The 18,988-nt window shown below is 36.8% G+C and overlaps 1 protein-coding gene across 5 annotated transcripts in view; it reads left to right on the top strand.

Annotated features, from left to right (window-relative positions):
• Positions 1–18,988, top strand: part of CACNA2D3 (calcium voltage-gated channel auxiliary subunit alpha2delta 3) — a 469,002-nt gene that overhangs the window by 350,588 nt on the left and 99,426 nt on the right. For all 5 annotated transcript variants that reach the window (XR_003559900.2, XR_003559897.2, XR_003559899.2 and 2 more), the window contains 2 exons: positions 125–199; positions 13,386–13,469. Coding sequence is in view for 2 of the 5 variants with exons in the window: in XM_027805095.2 (XP_027660896.1) it covers positions 125–199; positions 13,386–13,469 (159 nt within the window). In the remaining 3 variants the exon portion in view is untranslated. The remainder of the gene's footprint in view (positions 1–124; positions 200–13,385; positions 13,470–18,988) is intronic.

Consider the following 18,988-nt stretch of genomic DNA (forward strand, 5'->3'; position numbering starts at 1 on the left):
AGGTTAGGAATGCCAGCTTTAAGACCTGGGTAACTAAGTTTTTGCCTGTTTTTTTTTTTTTTTTGTTTAAGAAATTACTGGACACCATGCTAATTTAGTATTTCTTTCTCATTTACTTTAACAGTTAGGTATTCATGGATACGCTTTTGCAATTACAAACAACGGATATATTTTAACTCATCCAGAACTTAGGCCTTTGGTAAGAATACTATTTACTGATCTATTTTATTTAGCTGTATATGTTGCATTTATTTTTCTTTTAGTGTGACTAACATAATACTTATTAAAGAATTAAATACAACAGACCAGTTATTTATATATGGCTTTATAATATTATAATTCTTGATAAATTTACCTCTGAAAATAAAGGTTAGTGTGAAAAAAATCAAGGAAAATAAATGTACAATTTGATTCTGCAAAAGATGTAGGCCTCCATTACAGCAAAATGGCAAAGCCAAAAATTGCTGTAATTATATTCGTTTTATGTTGAAATGGAATGCCGGAATGCTCTATCGCTGTGTAATAACCCCTATTTGTCATGTTAAAGTGTTAAAGCTAATTTAATATATGTGTAGAAATTTCAATAAAGCATATTCTTAAGCAAAATAGGGCACAAGAGACTTTTGTACTAAAAGAGAAATAGCAGCAAATGTTACCTTTAGTTTCCCTTATCATCTTGTTTGCATTAATCACAGGAAAAAAACCATAGAAGTGCCTGTTACACAAATGTTTATCAACTTAACACCCTAGAGAACTGCTACATTCTTGATTGCATCATTGTTTAGGTACAGGACTTCTAAGTGTTCCATCACTATCAGCTCTTAGCAAAGCATTGGTATTAATAATTCCACTGCTGTATACACATGGATGCCATATGTATTTCTCATTCAGACCCTTCAAGTAATGTCTGATTTCAGCCATATTTTAGTAGAAAAGAGAATTATTAATTGGATTAATAAGTTCATATGAAAATAAAATTATTGAAAAGTATGATTTATTAAGTCATTAGTATATCTGAGGTTTTAATTCAGCAAAAGGATTTGTCTTTCTAAGATTTGGACTAGGAATCACACACTTAATGAACATTTGTATTTCCCTATTTATTTTTAACTGGAGTAGAGAGGTTCCAAGGGTGAATGGAAAAACATTTTCTCGGTAACTTCATTGTAAAATGGATAGACAATCTAATAGCAAAGCAGACATTATAGTATCTCAGAATGAATTCTAAAATAAATGATGTAATTGTCATTTTTCTTCTAAGAATGTCACCCATGATTCTGGATGGTAGAATTTTTCACAACTGTGGAAAGGAAAACAATACCTGTAGAGAATTTAGCAGATTAATGACCAATAAGCAGTACAATTATCAGAAATAGCTCTCTCACATTATACCATTGGCTTTTTTACCATTCCAGTGGCGAGCCACTAAAGCTATATATCCAGGTACAGAAAGCTCAGACCCCAGTCAGATAAATTAACATGCTCCAGTGACAGTTTCTTTCCACCTCTACACACCCCACAGATTATTTGACATAGTGATGAATTTGTATCTTCTTGTTTTATGGGAATTAAGACTTTTGCTACCCAAATACATAAATATTAGGAAGCGAAAAACTTCCAGCCTCAGTAGAAGCGGTTTATTCTTAAGGAAGATAGAAAACTCTAAATTGATACCAGAGCATTTCACCCCTCAGTCAAAATGTGTTCTGTCTCTACAAGATTTTACATACTTGAGAAGTATGTAAGTTTAGGATTTATGAGATCGATTCACCACACCTAGACCCATCTAGTTCAGAATCCCATTTTCAGCAGTGTCCAACATGATTGTTCCTGAGGAAGGTGCAGGAGCTAAGAGGATGTGGAAAATTTTGCAGCATTCAGTATAACTTTTAAGAATTCCACATAGGCTTCTGCTCATAAATATTTGGTTCTGACATTTTAATATTACGACTTATTAGAGTGGATACTTTGGTTATCCATTATAACATACTCATTTCTGCCAGTCTGCTTGACTTCTCATAATAGTGATTTTTCATATCGTAACAATTTTATGCACAGGTTTTATTTTGAATTTGATTTTAAAATTTCTTTAGAAGTAGTTCTTATATTAAGAATATGGGAAGCAGAAGCTCCTGATCTATATTTTACTTTCCATTTCTTACTTTGTGTAATAATTTGTGATAGTTATCTTATTGAATCTTCTCATCACAATAAACAACCAATATTTTCAGTCTTGCTGCAATGTTTTTCTATTCTTTTCTGCATTTTGGTATTTTGTTGTCACGCCTATATTTTTCTGACCTCTTATTTATCCATGCTTCCATGTTCTTTCTGACTGAGATTGCCTGCTGAACTTTATTTGGTAACCATAGCATAGAAGAGGCAGCAATAGGGGCTGTACAAAATCCCCTAAGAGCACCTGGATTATATACATAGATTTTTAATGCACCTTAGGTCTCTTCTGCTGCATCTTCACTGCTTTTTTTCCTTCAGCTAGCTCATCAATGTCAAGTGACTATTTGTGTAATTTTGCTTTTATCTGGCATCCAGCTGCACCGTAGATGTAACCCACAAATTGCTTAAAAGAGCCAAAGTTACAAGCACCCTGACTAGATCTAAAATTTGACTGCCATAGCATTCTCTACCTTTTCCTACAATTTTCTATTTCAAAATGTGTATTAGACTAGTTAAGTTATTTCACATCAGTGGTTAAAAAGTTGAAATAAATGTTCTTGTGCTTTAATGCAAACTTTTATATTAAACATTTTTTATTTTTTTGGGGGGTGGGGGGTTTGGGGGCAGGGAGAAATGCCAGTGTGAGGATAAGTTGTCTTCACAATTTTTAGCAGTTGCAATGAAAAATGTGATAGGGAATTGTTTTTAATTGATGATTGGCCACTAGTTTCAGAATATTTTTTTCTTATATCTGTATGTATTAAAATCCATGGTGGATTTTTTTTTAATATCCAATTATTAATTTCATATAAATGTATTGGTTTTTGTAGCATTCCTTAATTTTCATAATACTAAAATCATGACTTGGTCTTGTTTCCTAAAAATACTTTTGAAGTCTTCAGGTGTCACAGGTACATCTGACAGCCTATATTTACAAGCCATAGGAATATATACTTGAAAGTTCCCTATCTACATCGTAAGAGTTTGAAAAAACATGCATTTGCTGTACTGTCCCTTTTTCTTCTGGCAAATTACTTCCTTCGAAAATATTAGTACTTTTTTGTTACTGAATAGGTATTTTAATAAAGACAAGGTAATGAAAACCAGGAACGGTAGATAGCTTTAAGTCAGTCTGACAAAGGGTGTTATCCTCCTTCCTCATTTCTGTTGGATGGTGTGTTTTAATGAGGTAAAAGGTGGGTTTCTGCCCCGCGCCCCAGTGTACATTTTCAAGGCTCTTATTACCTGACACAACAGTTTCTTTTTAAAATCAAAATGTTGGGCAGTAGCCCATAAGCTGTCAGCTACAGGGAACTCATTGTGAAATATTCATGGTCTGTTCATTTCATTTTTTTGCTGGGTCATTTTGCTGGGTTCTGTCAGTAGTGCGTAATGGGAGTCTTCTGCTGATTTCAGTGGAGTTTTTGAGAGTGAAAGTGACTGCTAGCTTGGCCCTTAGATTAATATTCCGGGCCAAATCCTGGTACCATTGTAACCAGGGGCAAAACATTCCTGTAATTTGTGACAATAAGTGTGTGAAAATAGGCATGTAGGAGTGGAATGAGATGGTGCACCAAACGTGTTATCTAAAATTATTTGGGTGAGTTAGAGTTTACGTTCAAGTTACATCGATTACTTGATCCACGCTGGTTTATATTGCTATCATATATTCCTACGGTGATGTAAAGCTAGAAAATTGCTAGACTCCTGCGTTACTAACCCCAGCGGCTGTATCTGTTGGCTCTGGAGCTGCCGTGCTGCTTTCTGAGGAATTGTCTTGGGGGACATGGCACACAGGCAGGATCGCCGGCAGCTGCCGGGCAAGAGTGCTTCCTGCTGCACCACGTTTTTATCTGATGCTGACCCATATATTTAATCATTAAGCTAACTACATTTTTGTGCTGATTACCCTACTGGGTTTATGTTTAAAAATGTTTTTCTTGGAGGTTTCCTCCCTTGTTTCTTCTGCTGGTGGTTGGTTGTTGGTTTTTTTTGAATGAACTTGGCTTTCAGTTGGGCTGATGGGTTGCACACATGTGGGCAGCTGGTGGCAGGAATTGAAGGGAGAAGGGGAAGGTACTTTCTGGATGCATGGGAGGTACTGGTCGATGTTTATGGGAGGTACTGGTCGAGATTTGTGGGAAGTACTGGTCAAGGTTTATGGCAGTTGCTGGAGCGGGCTCCAGGTTTTCCAGCTCTGTGCTGCCTGCAAGTTTTCAGGGGTGACTGTTGCCATAGTGGGATGGGAAAGAACTTTTTGTTACTTTCCACTCTAAAAGACATTGCTACAGCAGTGAGTCTTGACAAAGGACTTAGTAAATCATGACGAGCAGGGAATAAGGAATCCCTTGGAAATTCCTGTCGGAGATTAAAAAGCGATAGTGTGTGGGGCCTTGCCAGTGAAATGATTGAATGCAAATGACCCGTGCCTTGCAGCACACGGACCCAGATTTTATTCCCCTGCCTTTGGCAGCCTCTTTCTTCCCTCGTCCGGCTTTCTCTCCGCGGTGACCGCCTGTCCTGGCCGTGACCGACCCCGGCAAGCGGCGGGGCCCGGCCCGGGCAGTGTTCCCGGCGGGCGGGCGGCGGCTGCGCTGCGGGCCAGCGGCCATGAGGTGGCGCCACAGCACCGCCGAGGGCGCGCCGGGCCGGGGGCGCGCCGGGCCGGGGGCGCTGCAGCGCCCGCTGACGGGGCGGCCGGCGGCGGGGTTACCGTCCAGGCACGCACCGCAACTGCAAGCTACATGGAGGTAAAAAAAAAAAAAAAAAGGCAAAAAAAGAAAGCCTTTGTCATATTTTTGCTCTATTTCGAAGACTTCCCTCCCACCCCACCCCACCCCCTTTAAATTACATCACAGACTAGTACCTTTTAAATGTTTTTACGTGTGACATCCCTTATAAGGGTGCATTGCCAGTCAAAAATATTCCAGTGGTAACTCAAGAAATGATAGCTGGTGGCAATACTTCGGTTGTTTGGGTTTTTTTTATAATGTCATGTCAGAATGCTCCCATATGCTGCATTTTGATTGAAAGTCTGTATTTTTACAGAGTAGTATTTTATTTCCCACGAGAGAATATTTTAATATGTGTAACATAATCTTGAATTTGATATTTTGGTTAAAACCACGGCTTACTGTTTAGGGGGGAAAAAAAAGAGAGAGAGAGAGAATTGATTGAGAGTTCAAAAGTGAGTTTCGAGCTTTTCAAGGCAGTAATGTGGTTTGTGAAGCTACTCACAGGTGCTTGGGTGCGTGCCTGGGGACAACGCTGTCCTGAGCCCCGGCCGTGTCACAGTCCATTGCTGCTTTCCAGTGTCCTGTTGGCACCTGCAGTGAGCTGGTCCATTGCACTTCAAAATGCAGAATGTGTCATGGTGATGTTACAGTTTGCCAAAGAAATGAGTTTATTGAATGTAAAGGAAAACGGAATAAACAAGCGATATATACTTTTTACATCCAAGTAAAAATCCCACTATATTAATTGTGGCTGATTGCTCATTACTGTAACTGTCACTGTGTAGTCTGTTAAATGTTGGTGCCAGAGAAAAACTGCTTTCTTAGGGAAGTGTAGTGGGATTACAGAGAAATTAAGGAATGCCACTGAAAGATTAGTGTCTGCCATAGTCACAGATCGACACCTTTGTGAATCTTATCTAGCGTTAGGGGGTTATACTGTTGCCTCTCAGCCCAAATATTCGTGTGGTTTTCAATGAATAATAAATAGCAATGCTGCTCGTAGATTTTGTGAAGTCTGTGGCTTTTTTGATTTGTAGTTGGCAATAGAATTTGTATTTTTGTTCAGGGAGCAATGAGAGACTTTGTTTTCAATGATTATTACGTTCATTTAGGGTAGAATACTTGAAGTTCCTGATCAAGGAGTTCAAGTTCCTTAATCAAAGGAAGTACGCATTTAAAGACAAATGCATATGCTATGGAATAAAATTGCAACTTTTTTTCAGTTTCTACCTTTTTTTTCAATAAGTGTAAGATTAATAATGTGTTATGAGTTGCAAATCAATCTAATGACATCCATGATGACTAAGAATTTCGTAATATTTCTGAATTTGAATCAAAATCGTCTCTCTCTCTGAGAAGACCAAGGTATATATTTGTACCTTCAGTATAAGCTCTGGAAGGCTAGTAACGGTGATTTTTTGAATGGCTGTATGTGAATGCTCTTTTTATCACTGTAAAGCAATTAAATTGCTATGTTGCTTTCTATAAAATAATGCGCATGCTTATCTAATTTGATCAGTCTTAACAGAGAATGTTACACGCAGAAATCAAAGCCTGTGTATACATCACAATACCCTCACCAAATTATATTGGTGGTTTAGCTGCCTGAGCAAGTTACCATTTTAAACTTAGAATGTTGACTGTCACGATATATCGTATTAAGCTAAAGGACCTGGAGTATATTTAAAGATTGCTAGATCAGTGTTAAGTCTTTTGTAGCTGTAAATTCTGGGAAAATTTGTTTCTCCTAATATAGAAAAACGGAGAAATCCAAGTCTCAGGGGAAACATTAATGCCCCACTTAAGCAGCGTTAGCCTTTCATAAGCAACAAATCTCATTTCTCTCTGGGGAGTCCCGCTTGGAACGTAAGATAACCTACACTTACCCTTGGTTTATTCAGTGACTCCATAAAACTCTACAGCTGTAGCTGACAGCAGAATATTTAAATGATTTGAACAGCGTAAATGCCTCACGTTCATTTAAATAACTGAAGAATTCAATCACTTCAATGCCAATGATTATTCCTATTGGAGTTTACATTTCAAAAAGGACAGCCCATCTGAATCCCTGTGAGAGCATTAAATTGCTATCTAATTAGAAATGCAAAATTACATATATTTAAAAGATAATTAAAGGTTTGAAGGCTGGTGAATAACTGGTTGTACATATAAATGAATCACTGAAAATTTGTTAGCAATATGTGAAGCTTTCTTTTATTCTTTGCTTTTCAGCTTTGAAGTTAGGTATAACTGAGCTCATGGGTTTAAGTCTGGTAGTATTAAGATAAAGGCAGATGTTTTTAATTATTTCTACTCAAACCCCAAATAATTATAAGCAGCTGCCAGTTTTACATAATCCCAAATGATAAGGTCCTGAGAATGCAAATAAAATCCTAAACAGAGGGGTTGGTTTTTTTCAGTGGAGTAAATCACATACACGTCGCATTGCTAATCAACTGCAATCCACCTGAAAATGTGAGCTCAGCTGATGTACTCTGTCTAGTCTGTAGGTGTGTGACTTAAAGCTGTTTTTTGTATTTGCTTTTACCTCACCCTGCATATTTCCATTTTTTGTTTCATCAACTTAAACATCACTGCACCATTTGTAATGCAAACACGTTATGAGTGTAAGTAGACAGAGTAATTTAAATACACGTGGCATGAGAATTACTTTCTTCTATTACTTTACTAGAGGGCTCTTCTGCATACATGGTACATCTAACTTCCTACTTTTTCTCTGCTTGGAAACTTAGAATTGCATTATTCTCTTTTCCCTAGCAAATGACATGGCTCCTGTTGTTGGGTTTTCTCTGCCATATTCCTGCAAATTTTATAGTGTGGCAGTTTCTCACTGCCATCTGGCATGAAAAAATTAGTCAAAAAAAAATCCGTTTACTGCCAACCATAACCTGGGAACTTCTGGATTGACATCTTAAATAATAGGCTTGTCATGAAAGTCTCTCTTTGTAAAGGGAAGTTGTTCTTCCTATTTTCCTAAGAGAATAAATTTGTTAGCTTTTTATTTTTTTTTTTAATATTAAAATAGAAATCAACTTTGGTTTGGGCTGGACACCTGTTCTACAAACGCAAGATTAAGTACAGGTCAAGAAAAGATCATTTGAGGCCGCAAACTAGATGCATATTGTGAAAAAGAAGTATCACAAAAGACAAATTAGGATCATGTGAGCAGGAGAAAAAAGTCCACATGAAATAAAGAGCTTAAAAGCCAAGCAATAGGGATTTACGTTGGGGTAGGATACTGCTTCACATGTATCCCCGGCAGAATGTTCTGCGGCTGTGTAATGTGTGGTGAACGAAAGCTCAGTCACTGTGGGTGAAGTTATATAAACAGGTGAAGCAGCAAAAGGAATTTTTCACTACTGTTTTGGTTTTCCTGTAGTTTTCTTTTTTTAAATGTCAGAGTACGAATCAGTCTACTGAAGCGATCTCTTGCCCGATCTTCTCATGACCTTCCACTATATTTTCCATTATCTTGTCTTTGTCCCATAGTATTTAAACTCTAAGCATTTTATGATAGAGCTATTGTTTTATTAATGGACTACTGTTGAAGGACTTAATCCATATTTTACAAACTCTGCAATTTGGAATTATTACAAGCCTTGCTGAAAAGCAGGAAGGAAGTGCCCCCTCCCCCTCCTTTCTTTGCACGTTTGTTTACATAGAGAGTGGCACGGCTCTTTTTGGGAGAAGTGCCTGGCTCAGGGACATGCTCCCCTTTGCAGCCATGGAAGGAAGCAGCAGTATGCTCCTGCAAAGAGGACACTCTTGAAGGACTGCTGGCAGAAACAGATGATTCTGCTCCTAAAGTTGGTGTAAAGGAGCTTTAGCCTTTCACAGTCACCTCCATAAGGGACAGTGTGACTCAGCAGCAGTTTATGCCAGGATGGATAGCTGGTAAAGGTCTCACCATCAGCTATGGCGTTGACCAGTACAGTGGGGTTCAATGCAGTTTCCATTTGAACAGTTGCAGTCTTTGCATTATGTCAATCACAGCTACACTAGACAAGAAATAAGTGGTAACATTAGAGTCCAGAATCTTAGTGAAGGGAGGTAGCTGAATAACTGGCTAGACTGGGGAATTGCAATAATGACAGTGTATTCAGTCTGTGTCTCTTTATTTAAAACTATACGGAAAGTGTGTAATTTTAGTTAATGATGTTTGTCCTCCGATATTTATTCACTCATCCTTTCCTATCAAACTTCGTAGACAAGATAACCTTTACAGGATAGCTTAATGTAAGTTACAGTTACAATGCAATTGTATTGTGTATTTAATTACGTAGAATTCAAGCTTAGCAAACCTTATTTGCATCTGTTCAAATTTGTCTCCTCTAAATAAAAAAAATATTGGGATAATTATCATATTCTGTTTAGATTAATACATTATCCTAATTTTGAAGTACTAATCCAAAAAGATGAAACTTAATCAATTGATGCTGTATTTTAAGATTGGAGAAGTTTTTTTAGTTTCCAGTTCTTTACTTCTGTACATAGGACAGTAGTCTGGCAAGGAAGAGCTTTCCCTTGACATAATTGTTACCTCAAGCTTTTGGCTGAGGTAAATTTTCTTGCTATAATGTTTTCTCACAGATGATTCTACAAGTGTGGCTAAACAATTTCACTGAAATCTATTGATACTTCCAAGGCTGCTATCACAGCAACTTACTCTCTCCTATCTCCCCATTATCCAGATGGAGCACGTCTGAGAAATTCCAATCACCTTAGACCCAAGGCTTGCAGCTGTTAAGATGTAGCTTGCTCCCTCAGTGATCGGGTTGCTACATTCTGACTTTATAAACACGTGGCTGGTCATATTCAATGCAGATGGTTTGGGACTGCTCGTGTTAAAAAAAAAAAAAAAATCAAAGCAAAAAGTTTAATAATGGCACATGTAAATGATTGTACACAGGGTGGTGAAAAAATGTGATTCAGTCTTTAAACAGTATACATCACGCGTTGTTTGAATCATCCGGTGCTATAAGAGTTTGGCCAAGCCTCAAATAAAAGACACTGAGTAAGATAAATCTCATTCTGATTACCAAACAAAATCATTTCCTGTGTTCTTTCCACAAACAAAAAATTGTTGGATCTATCATGTAGTTTTGAGCAGACTAAAAGATGCTTGTATTGCAGTCCGGATATTTTAAAATTTTCAGTATCTTTTTTTTTTTTTTTTTTTTTTTCTTTCCCCTCCAGGGTTTAACTACTAGATGATATCACCACACATTTTAGACTGGTCAAAGCAGATTAACAGCACAGAGTTTAAATGTAACTCTTTTCCTCATGCACTTAAATCAGAGTAATTTGGTAGAGCTCTTAGTTTCTGTCTTTCCCAGTGGGTCCCTTAATAATTTGTTTCAGCGCTTTATAGTAATGTCGCAGATGGGTTTGGCTTCAGCCATCAATCAGTATTTTATACTTCACCCAGGAGTCTCAGAGATAAAAAGTTAGGTTAGGTTTGCTACCAGAGAAAAAGATATAGATGAATGTCACTTTTTAAAGTTAATAAATTGCTTCTATGTCCACGAATAACTTTTTCTAAGACATTAGTTAAGTGGTAAAACTAGAAAGAGGCTAGTTAAACAGCAGTGTTATGAAGTATTTTACAGTTGGTCTATTTGCATTTATGTTTTAGGCCCTAGTTACAGATGCATGAAGATAGGTAAATTTACTGCTAGGAATAAGGTAATATCTTCATTAAGATTAGATTTGTAAGCAAAGTTACCCAGACACACAAATAATTGCTATTTTTTGGTATCCTGTCCTTGCTTGAAGTTGGCTTCTGTTTTCTCTGCCATCCTTTTCTGAATAACATAAATCTATTCTTCACTTACTGAATTACTGTGCAGGCAATTAAACAGTAGCCCCTGAAATATAAGAGCTGAGTGAGGGGCTTGGCATCTCAATACTTTATTAGTTCCTGTCCTAAATGTGTTGAAAAACTGCACTTTCAGTTCCTTCAAGTGCTTATAGACCCTTTCCCTTGCTCGAGTGTTGGGATTTTGTCTTTGTTTCTGCTTATTTGATTTTTTAAGACATGAATGCTTCCAATTCTGGCTTTGCTGCAGGACTTTGAATGTTTTATCCAGCTTCTCATTTGATTACTTTTGGGTTTTGTTTTTCCTCTTTGAGTGCGAAGTGTGGAAGCTATATGATAAAAATAAATGCAAACCCCATAATCAATATGATGCAAATGGTTCGCCTTATGTTTGAAGCCTCCTTCTGCTGTCAGACACACAAGATCAGCTCCTGTTGTCATAAGTAAGGATTTGCACATGTGTCTGAGAATGCAGTATAGCCCAGAAGCTCTTCAACATCTGTGAGTAAGGATGTAATTAAACATTGGAACCAGTACAAGAGCTGTTTGCTCTACTCAAATGATCACAGCTAACTTTTATGTAACACTTTTCAGCTCTTGGTGTTTCAGAGCTTGACTAGCCATTTCTATTCTAGAATGACTAAATCAGAACAAAGATTCGCTTGGTTAATTGGTGCAGCCACAGAGAGTAGACATAATTACTCCTTGTAAAGATTAAAGATAATATTGATATAGCTGCAGCCATAATGAAAGGCTTGCAAAACATCGCTACGAAAATCAAGCCTTGCTAATGAACTGGACTTTATCCTCTCATATTTTATTCTTGTGAGATTTAAGTACATTGGCTGCAAATTTTGTTCCTCAGTATTTGGGTATAGTCATCTCTTTCGCTATCAGAGCTGTCACATAGCAAGAATTAATTGTAGCGCTGAGCTGCAGTCTAGTGTATAAGCATGTGCTGAAAGCAGAAATTCTTTACATCTCTCTATCCATCTGTTGAATAGCATTAGCCAGAAGTAGATAACCTTGTTGTTTCAAGAATGGTGGCTTCTAGCAGAGGGGCAAGAAAAGCACATGAATGTACTCTTCAATAGAATCTGCCCAAATTCTCAGATGTTAGTCTAAGGCTTACACCAACAGAGTTGCTGGGATATTTTTGTTATTCAAAAGAAGGAATGAGAATTGACTCAGGATTTCTCCCACATAGTTTCCCGAAAGAATCATCTGTAGAAATAATTGGAGTATTCAAGGTGTTATGAGCCAAAATGAAGGAGGCTCAGTGAAGCCTGTGCTAAAAAAACACTTTTCAGTGTTACCACTATCTTGAAATCTCATTGTGACTATGATTTAGTAGTCCATATTTTTAAGAGTTTGTTGTTCTTCAGGAGGATTTTGTCATGCCTAGTTTTAAATACTCTGGTCTACAAAAGCAACTGTGGACTTCAGATAAAAATCTTTTAATTTGGAGAGGAAAAAGTCAGGATGGGAATAACCTTAATGCTCAGAGAGCAAGTTTTTTCTTTGGCTGCTCTAGTCTCTCTGTAATCTGCAGAATATGATTGAAAGTTCCTGCACCACTGGCCCCAGTGATGAATTGGCTGTCTCAAACACTGACAGATTTGGTTTATGGTATAGCTGGTCCTGCCCTGCGGGAGGAGAATCAGCTATATATACTGCCTTACAAAGTACATTTTCTGTCCTTCTATGATACTGTTGTTGGGAAGCCACAATAACAATCTGGCGATTTTTCACAGTATCCCAATGTCTTCTGTCATACTTCCTAGAAAGTCTTGTGGTTTTCCCTCCCACTTATATGCATTGTAACAGATAAAAGACCAGATTTCACATTACGCTGATCCTCTCCCAATTTTTTTTTTCCAGATATATTATTGTATTTTTTCTTAACCAGTTAGGTTCTTTATTCACAGGTTTTTTTCTAAATATATTTTTCTTCCATCGAGCAAGGATTTTGTTTATACTAGTTAGGCTTTCTGATTTTGAATGTTCAGCAGAGGGCAGAATTTCCTACGTAATAAACACCTCGGTGTCAAATCAATTTGTCACTAGAATGTTTATTTTAAATGTGAGATTTACAGTGTAAGAGTGACTAGTGACAAAACCTATAAATTATCATTATTAGTACATTACTTTTTTCCCCATGAAGTCATAGATAAAATGGAGTGTCAGCAAATGTTAACACCATACTTCCCAAGACTTGCACCTTATCTTGTTTAAAAGAGTAATGGGTAAACATTTTGTTGATAAGATTATAGTAAATATAACTTCCTGTACTAGCTGAAAGAGCTAGTATGAGACGTTTAACATAAACTACAAGATCAATGTCTCACATATTTTCCATATGGGGAGAAGAAGGTACAACTGCTGTTTGACTTCCCAGTGTGTCCATCAAGAAAAGCGATGTATCGTGGCAAGAGATTATGTACGTAACCATGTAGGTTTTTAGTTCACAGACATTTATGCAGTAATATGGTGCACTTTGTATGAATTACGCTGTCTACTGTTATACCTATCACATACAATCAGCACACATCCAGCAATTTTTTAAATATTCTAATACAAAATCTTTGTTCAAATAAAATGGGATTTGCTAAATATTTCACCTGTTTTTATGCCAGTATGAAGAGGGGAAGAAACGAAGGAAGCCCAACTACAGTAGTGTGGATCTTTCTGAGGTCGAGTGGGAAGACAGAGATGATGTGGTAAGTGATGTGTTTCAAAACCCTGTCAGAAGATTGTTGCATCCCACTACTGTATCTGGAAACTGTGTGAATAGTCATGAGAGAGGCCACCTGACCGCTCTCAGGAAGGGAAGGACAATAGCCCCTTTTACTTAATTCAGATTTCTGTAACTGTTACGTATTGATTCTTTCTTACCTATGCACATACCACAAAGACAGAGTTTTTGTATCTTCACTAAAATCACCCTTGCATTCTCCATGCATCCCATTGTGTATTTTTGCTGGATAGCCAATAAAGTGCTAGAGAAGGGAATAGAATATCTCTTTAGAGCTGGCCCAGACAACCCCTGAAACTCAGAAATTAAGGAATGAGTTTAACTTCTCTCCGGGAGATCTCTCTTTCCTTAATGGCACAGTAATGAGAGTTGTTTTCTTTAATGTACAAAATCAAAAAAACATCAGACAAAATTGGATTCTTTGACCTCTGTTCAGAGTAAGGATTCACTCCAGACTCCTAATTTCAGACATATGGGTAGCTGCAGAAGCATGCCTTCTATGTCTATCAGCTGTTATGCACAGTTAAACTCATTTTTCAGTGCTTCATCTACTCTGTCTTTCACTCTTTATCTTATTATTTCTTACCTTGCAGGCTTAGCCTTTTCTGCAGTACTGTATCAAAAGCTTTCCTTATGTCCATGGCTTAACCTTTGCCTGGTCTTTCTGTTACTTCCTCAATAAATCTGATTTGTTAGGCATGATTCGTTTTGTGTGAATCTCTGCTGACTGTCCTTAATTAAATCGTAACTTTCCAGGTGTTCCCCTTTCTGTCCTGTAATTTAGTTTTTCCCATAAGTTCCCTACTGACAAAGTCACGACTGCATGTCTGTATTTTTCATAGATGTCTCCTCATTCCCTTCTCAAATATCAGTACTATGTTAGCTTCTATCAAGTCCCTCATACCTCTACTTTTCCAGAGAAGTTTTGAATATATGCACTAAAGGTTTCCATGTTTACTTTGTCATGTTCTCCTGAAATCTGAGATGGATCACGTACGGCTGCCCCTGGAGTCTTGTCAGTCTTCAGATGTACTAATTTCTTGATCCCTGTTCTGACATAAGTCTGTATTTTCTTTCTCCCTTGCAAAATATATATCTTGCATTCCTCCCTCTCTCCACCCCCTTTGTTAATAGAGAAACAGTTCATTTATGTTTTAAGCAATGTCTATTCATCAAGTGATAGATTATCCTCAACCCCTCTTAGGAGGCTATCTTACTTCCTTATTTAGTTTTGTGTTGGAGTGCACTCTCAAACTTTTTTCTAAAGTTTTACATATACCTTTGTGCAGTTTTCTATGCAGGCACTATTTAAGGCTTGCTCATTAGATTTTCATATGCTGTAGCCGCCTTCTGCAGTCTTGGTAATCACATTGACTTCATGTTTTACACCTAGGCTTTTCTCTTATCTTTGATCACTTATTACTCAACCAGTTCCTCTGCAAATGACCTTTCAAAATTTCCTCTCTCCTTTCAAATGTTATTGCTGTAGTTAGGTGCAGCCTTGAGCCTTCATAATTTTTTTCTTATTTTTTATCTTTGGGAGGGGTTTTTTTGTTTTATTTCTTGCAATAATTTATCTGCTTAATATTTACACGTTTAATCATTTTTAATCGTATCTTAGTAGAAATTCAGTGTTTCAGTTAATGTAAGATTGAGCAATTTCTTTGACATTGAAAATCAAGTTTTATTTATAATTGAGATTCTATCTGAATACACAGGAAAGCAAAAAGTCCAGACTCAGCTCACTCTAAGCATTTCCTTTGCTTGAAACCCTTAAGATCAGCCACTTTTTCTGAAAATTTCTAGCAAAAGTTGAGTTGTGTCTATCCAAAGGGTGCAAAAAAAATTTACTTTACATTTTGAATGAAAGGTACATACATATATTTTATCTCTTTCCCTTTCACCTAAAAAATAGTTTGTTAAAAATTATTTTGTAATGGTAACATAGAAACAAGCAACCTTTCCATTTTCTTCATCTTTTGAAGGAGAAAAGAAGTTAATCTACATTAAAAATAGGACTAAATTGAGCATTACATTTGTAGAAAAGATCCAGGTCTCTTGCCCTAGATGTAAGAGTAGAGAAATAGATAAAGTGTAAGTTAAATTAATTTTGATATTTAATACATAATAGAAAAAACCTGGATGTTCCGTTGTAGCTTTGGACCAGCAGTAAACAAAATGTTTAGTACTCCTGTAATACAGGTGTCTTGTAGTAAATTCCTTGAATGATCCCTGTCTATCAATGCTAATAATTCACAAATGCACATGTGAAAAAACAAGCATGCTTTGATAAATAATCCCCCGATAAACAGGTTTTGTAAAACAGCCTACACATCTGCTGTTTGATGACTAGTGACCAAGTGTTATCTGAAAAAACAGGTTAAATATTGTAGAAAAATGTATTAACATTCCAAATGTTGTCCTAATACTTCGGCAAGGCCACACACAAGTGGAGACCTACACGCAAATATCTAAATAGGAAAAAATGCAATGTCAAACAAATAATATTTTTACAGCTATTTTTACAAATAAGCCTGGTATATCATTACAAGTTTTTCTGTGTTTGTGTTAAATAATATGTAAGTCAGTTATGCTGTGTTACTAAGGCCTTCAGAGTGGCTGGTGGTTAGAATACTAATAGCAGAAAAAAAGAGGAGATGTGAAATACAGTAATGGAGCTACAGGCAGAGTCATTATTAGCATTAAAGCTAGAATGACAATGGAATTTGAAGGAAGTTCTGTAGATTATTGTAATGAAATCCATCTCTTTATGCAACTTTTCTGATGTGAGGATCCAAATGAGTGTCCAAAAACTGTGTGTTACCTTGTTGATCTTTTGTAATAAGTAATTCCTTAATATTGTTACTTTTGAGTGAAAATGGTAAATATTGTGTAGGAGACTTAAAACTTTGTTAGGTAACTTATTGCTAAGAGTTACATCTAGCTCTGCTTCACCCAAGACCTTGGATTTTATGTTCTTGATTTTCTACAAGCTTGGGTAGTAAAGCATTGGTTGCTCAACTGTAGAGGGAAAGAATTAATGTATTCATATAGCTGCTTTTAATAACATAGACTACTACTGGTATTCTTTTCTCCTATGAAACACTGATGTGGAAGCTGATTAAGACTTTTTCTTACTTTTTACCACATCAATTTAATGGTTTCATAGTTTTCTGAAAATATAGAATGATCTCATACTATAGCAGTGAAACTCGGCTGTTAGCAATTGGTTGGAAGACATTTGGTTGAAGGAGTAATAATGCATGCTAATGCATACTGAAGAGGTTTCTCTGGTCATTCAGCAAGGAAAAGGTGACAGAACTAAGGTTAGAATTTTTTCATCATGAAATAAATTGGTGTAAATATATATTCATCAGTTCATTTTCCAGGTTAACAGCACCTGCTATCTTGCTGCATTTTATTAACAATAGAAATCTTGGCATCAGCTTATAAACTAACAGTGTCTTCCAGCAAAGTTTGGGGAATATGCAGCACCAAAGACAAGTAACCAAAGTTTGGGGAATATGCAGCACCAAAGACAAGAAGCTTCAATTTGGACAGAAACCTTTTTCTCATTAGCTCCTTAAAATTCTTATATTTATAATTTCTAGCTGAATGAAATATTTTTTTCCATATAAAAAAGACCATGAATGAATGTTCTGGGGCTTGAAGCCAACTGAGGCAGTACTTATTTTATGCATTTTAGGGGGGAGATGAAACTGCAGAAGAGCCGAGAAACCAGATTACAAAGCCAAGAAATGTAATCATGGCAAGCAAAAAAAAAAAAAAAAAAAAAAAAAAAAAAAGAAAGACGAAAAGTAAAACTCTCAATCCCATATGCAGACTTGATCTTAAACACTACCGGGGGTTTGGAGGCCCTTTTAGTAAATCTATGACTTGCCTGAGGCTTGTGGGAGGAATGGGTCTTAGACAGTTGCAGGCACCAATAGGAGAAAAATGAAAACCATGTTAAAGATAAATGGAACTGTTCTGTGAATGTTAGAAAGTAGATGGTTAATTAAGACCAGCTCTCCAAGTCCAAAACCACAAAACTTAAAATGGGAAACTATTTCCAGAATTGCCTATTATGTATTGTTAAAAAAAAAATCTACAGTAAAATATATGCTTTATTTTATACATGCCTCCAGCTAAAAATTATTCTTTTACACTCACTGACAGAAGAGTAAGACTGTTAATTCAAATCTAGATGCCCTAGAATTAAATTTAAAGAGCTGCAAAGTTTGCAGTTTTTGATAGGTCAGCCACGCTCAACTTGTTCATGAGAATAAAACCAGACATTTTACTGGCAAGTTTGATCATTCTCACTTCACTCCACACTCAGAAAGCCTGCAGAGTGCATTGATATGACTATCTTCACAATTTTTCATTAAAATCTGACTGAATTTCCCAATCTGGCATGAGGTACTAGAGAACAGGAGATATATATTCAGCAAGAAAACTATGTCCAAAATTGTGTTCAGATAGATAAGCAATAGAAAAGAGATAAAAATGCTCATTTTGTCAATATTATTCTGCATTTTAAATAACCCTGAAGAGGGAGTGTGAATTGATTAGTGATGACAGAGTGTGAATTGATTAGCGATAGTGGGATTTTCCTATTGTAATGAAAATTACTGCTGCAGAAAACGTAGAGGTGCTCTTTACCACAATAAGCCAGAGGTTGCTTCTTCCATTAGTAAACCTAATAGCATCCAAATAAAATATCTCCATATGCAGACGATGTAACTCCTAAACAGGAGCTTTTTTATTTCTTCCCTAAAGCCCAGAACTGATAGATAGGCAAATTCAAAACCCCTGAGGATTTCTCAAAAACCATGTCTTGTCATTCTTCAGTTTCAGCTCAGAGACCCTGCCACCAGGACAGTGTGTGTGCATTGTCAGGGACACTGCACGTTGTTTTGGCTTATAGATCTAGAGGACAGTTGTTGTTTTTTTTTTTTACTCTTCATCATCATGGCATGTTCACCTAAGAAAACAACTGTGTGGGCTGGTGTGCTCTGGAGGAAGGCTCCTTATTCCTAGGGAGCAAACAGGTGTGCGAAGGGAAGATTTTTTTTAGAGGTGATGGGTAAGGGACTTTGCAGGACTGATTTGGAAGCATGCAGCTCATGGAGAGGCTAGAATAAAGTTACTGAAAAGCAGTGTTTGTGGTAATCTAGAAAGTAACATATTTAGCTCTCAAGGCAGCAGGTAAATCATTGCATATAAACCCTTTCTCATTTATTTTCTGTTTTCCCTAGCTGCATTGGGGTTTTGGTTTATACAATAATGAGACCTGCTTTTGAAGGGGATTTAAAACATCTTTTGGATGACTTTAAGGGGGAGAGCTCCAGGCCAATTCTTAAAGCCGTGACTGACCTAGGGCTTCCATTAGAGAAAATTTATTACCTTGCAAGGGGTGCCTGGACATCAATGGACAACCAGAGGGAAACACAGAGTACTGCACCTGTGTGTTCCCATTGA

This window comes from Falco cherrug, chromosome 4 (assembly GCF_023634085.1).
Source record: "Falco cherrug isolate bFalChe1 chromosome 4, bFalChe1.pri, whole genome shotgun sequence".
NCBI lineage: Eukaryota > Metazoa > Chordata > Aves > Falconiformes > Falconidae > Falco > Falco cherrug.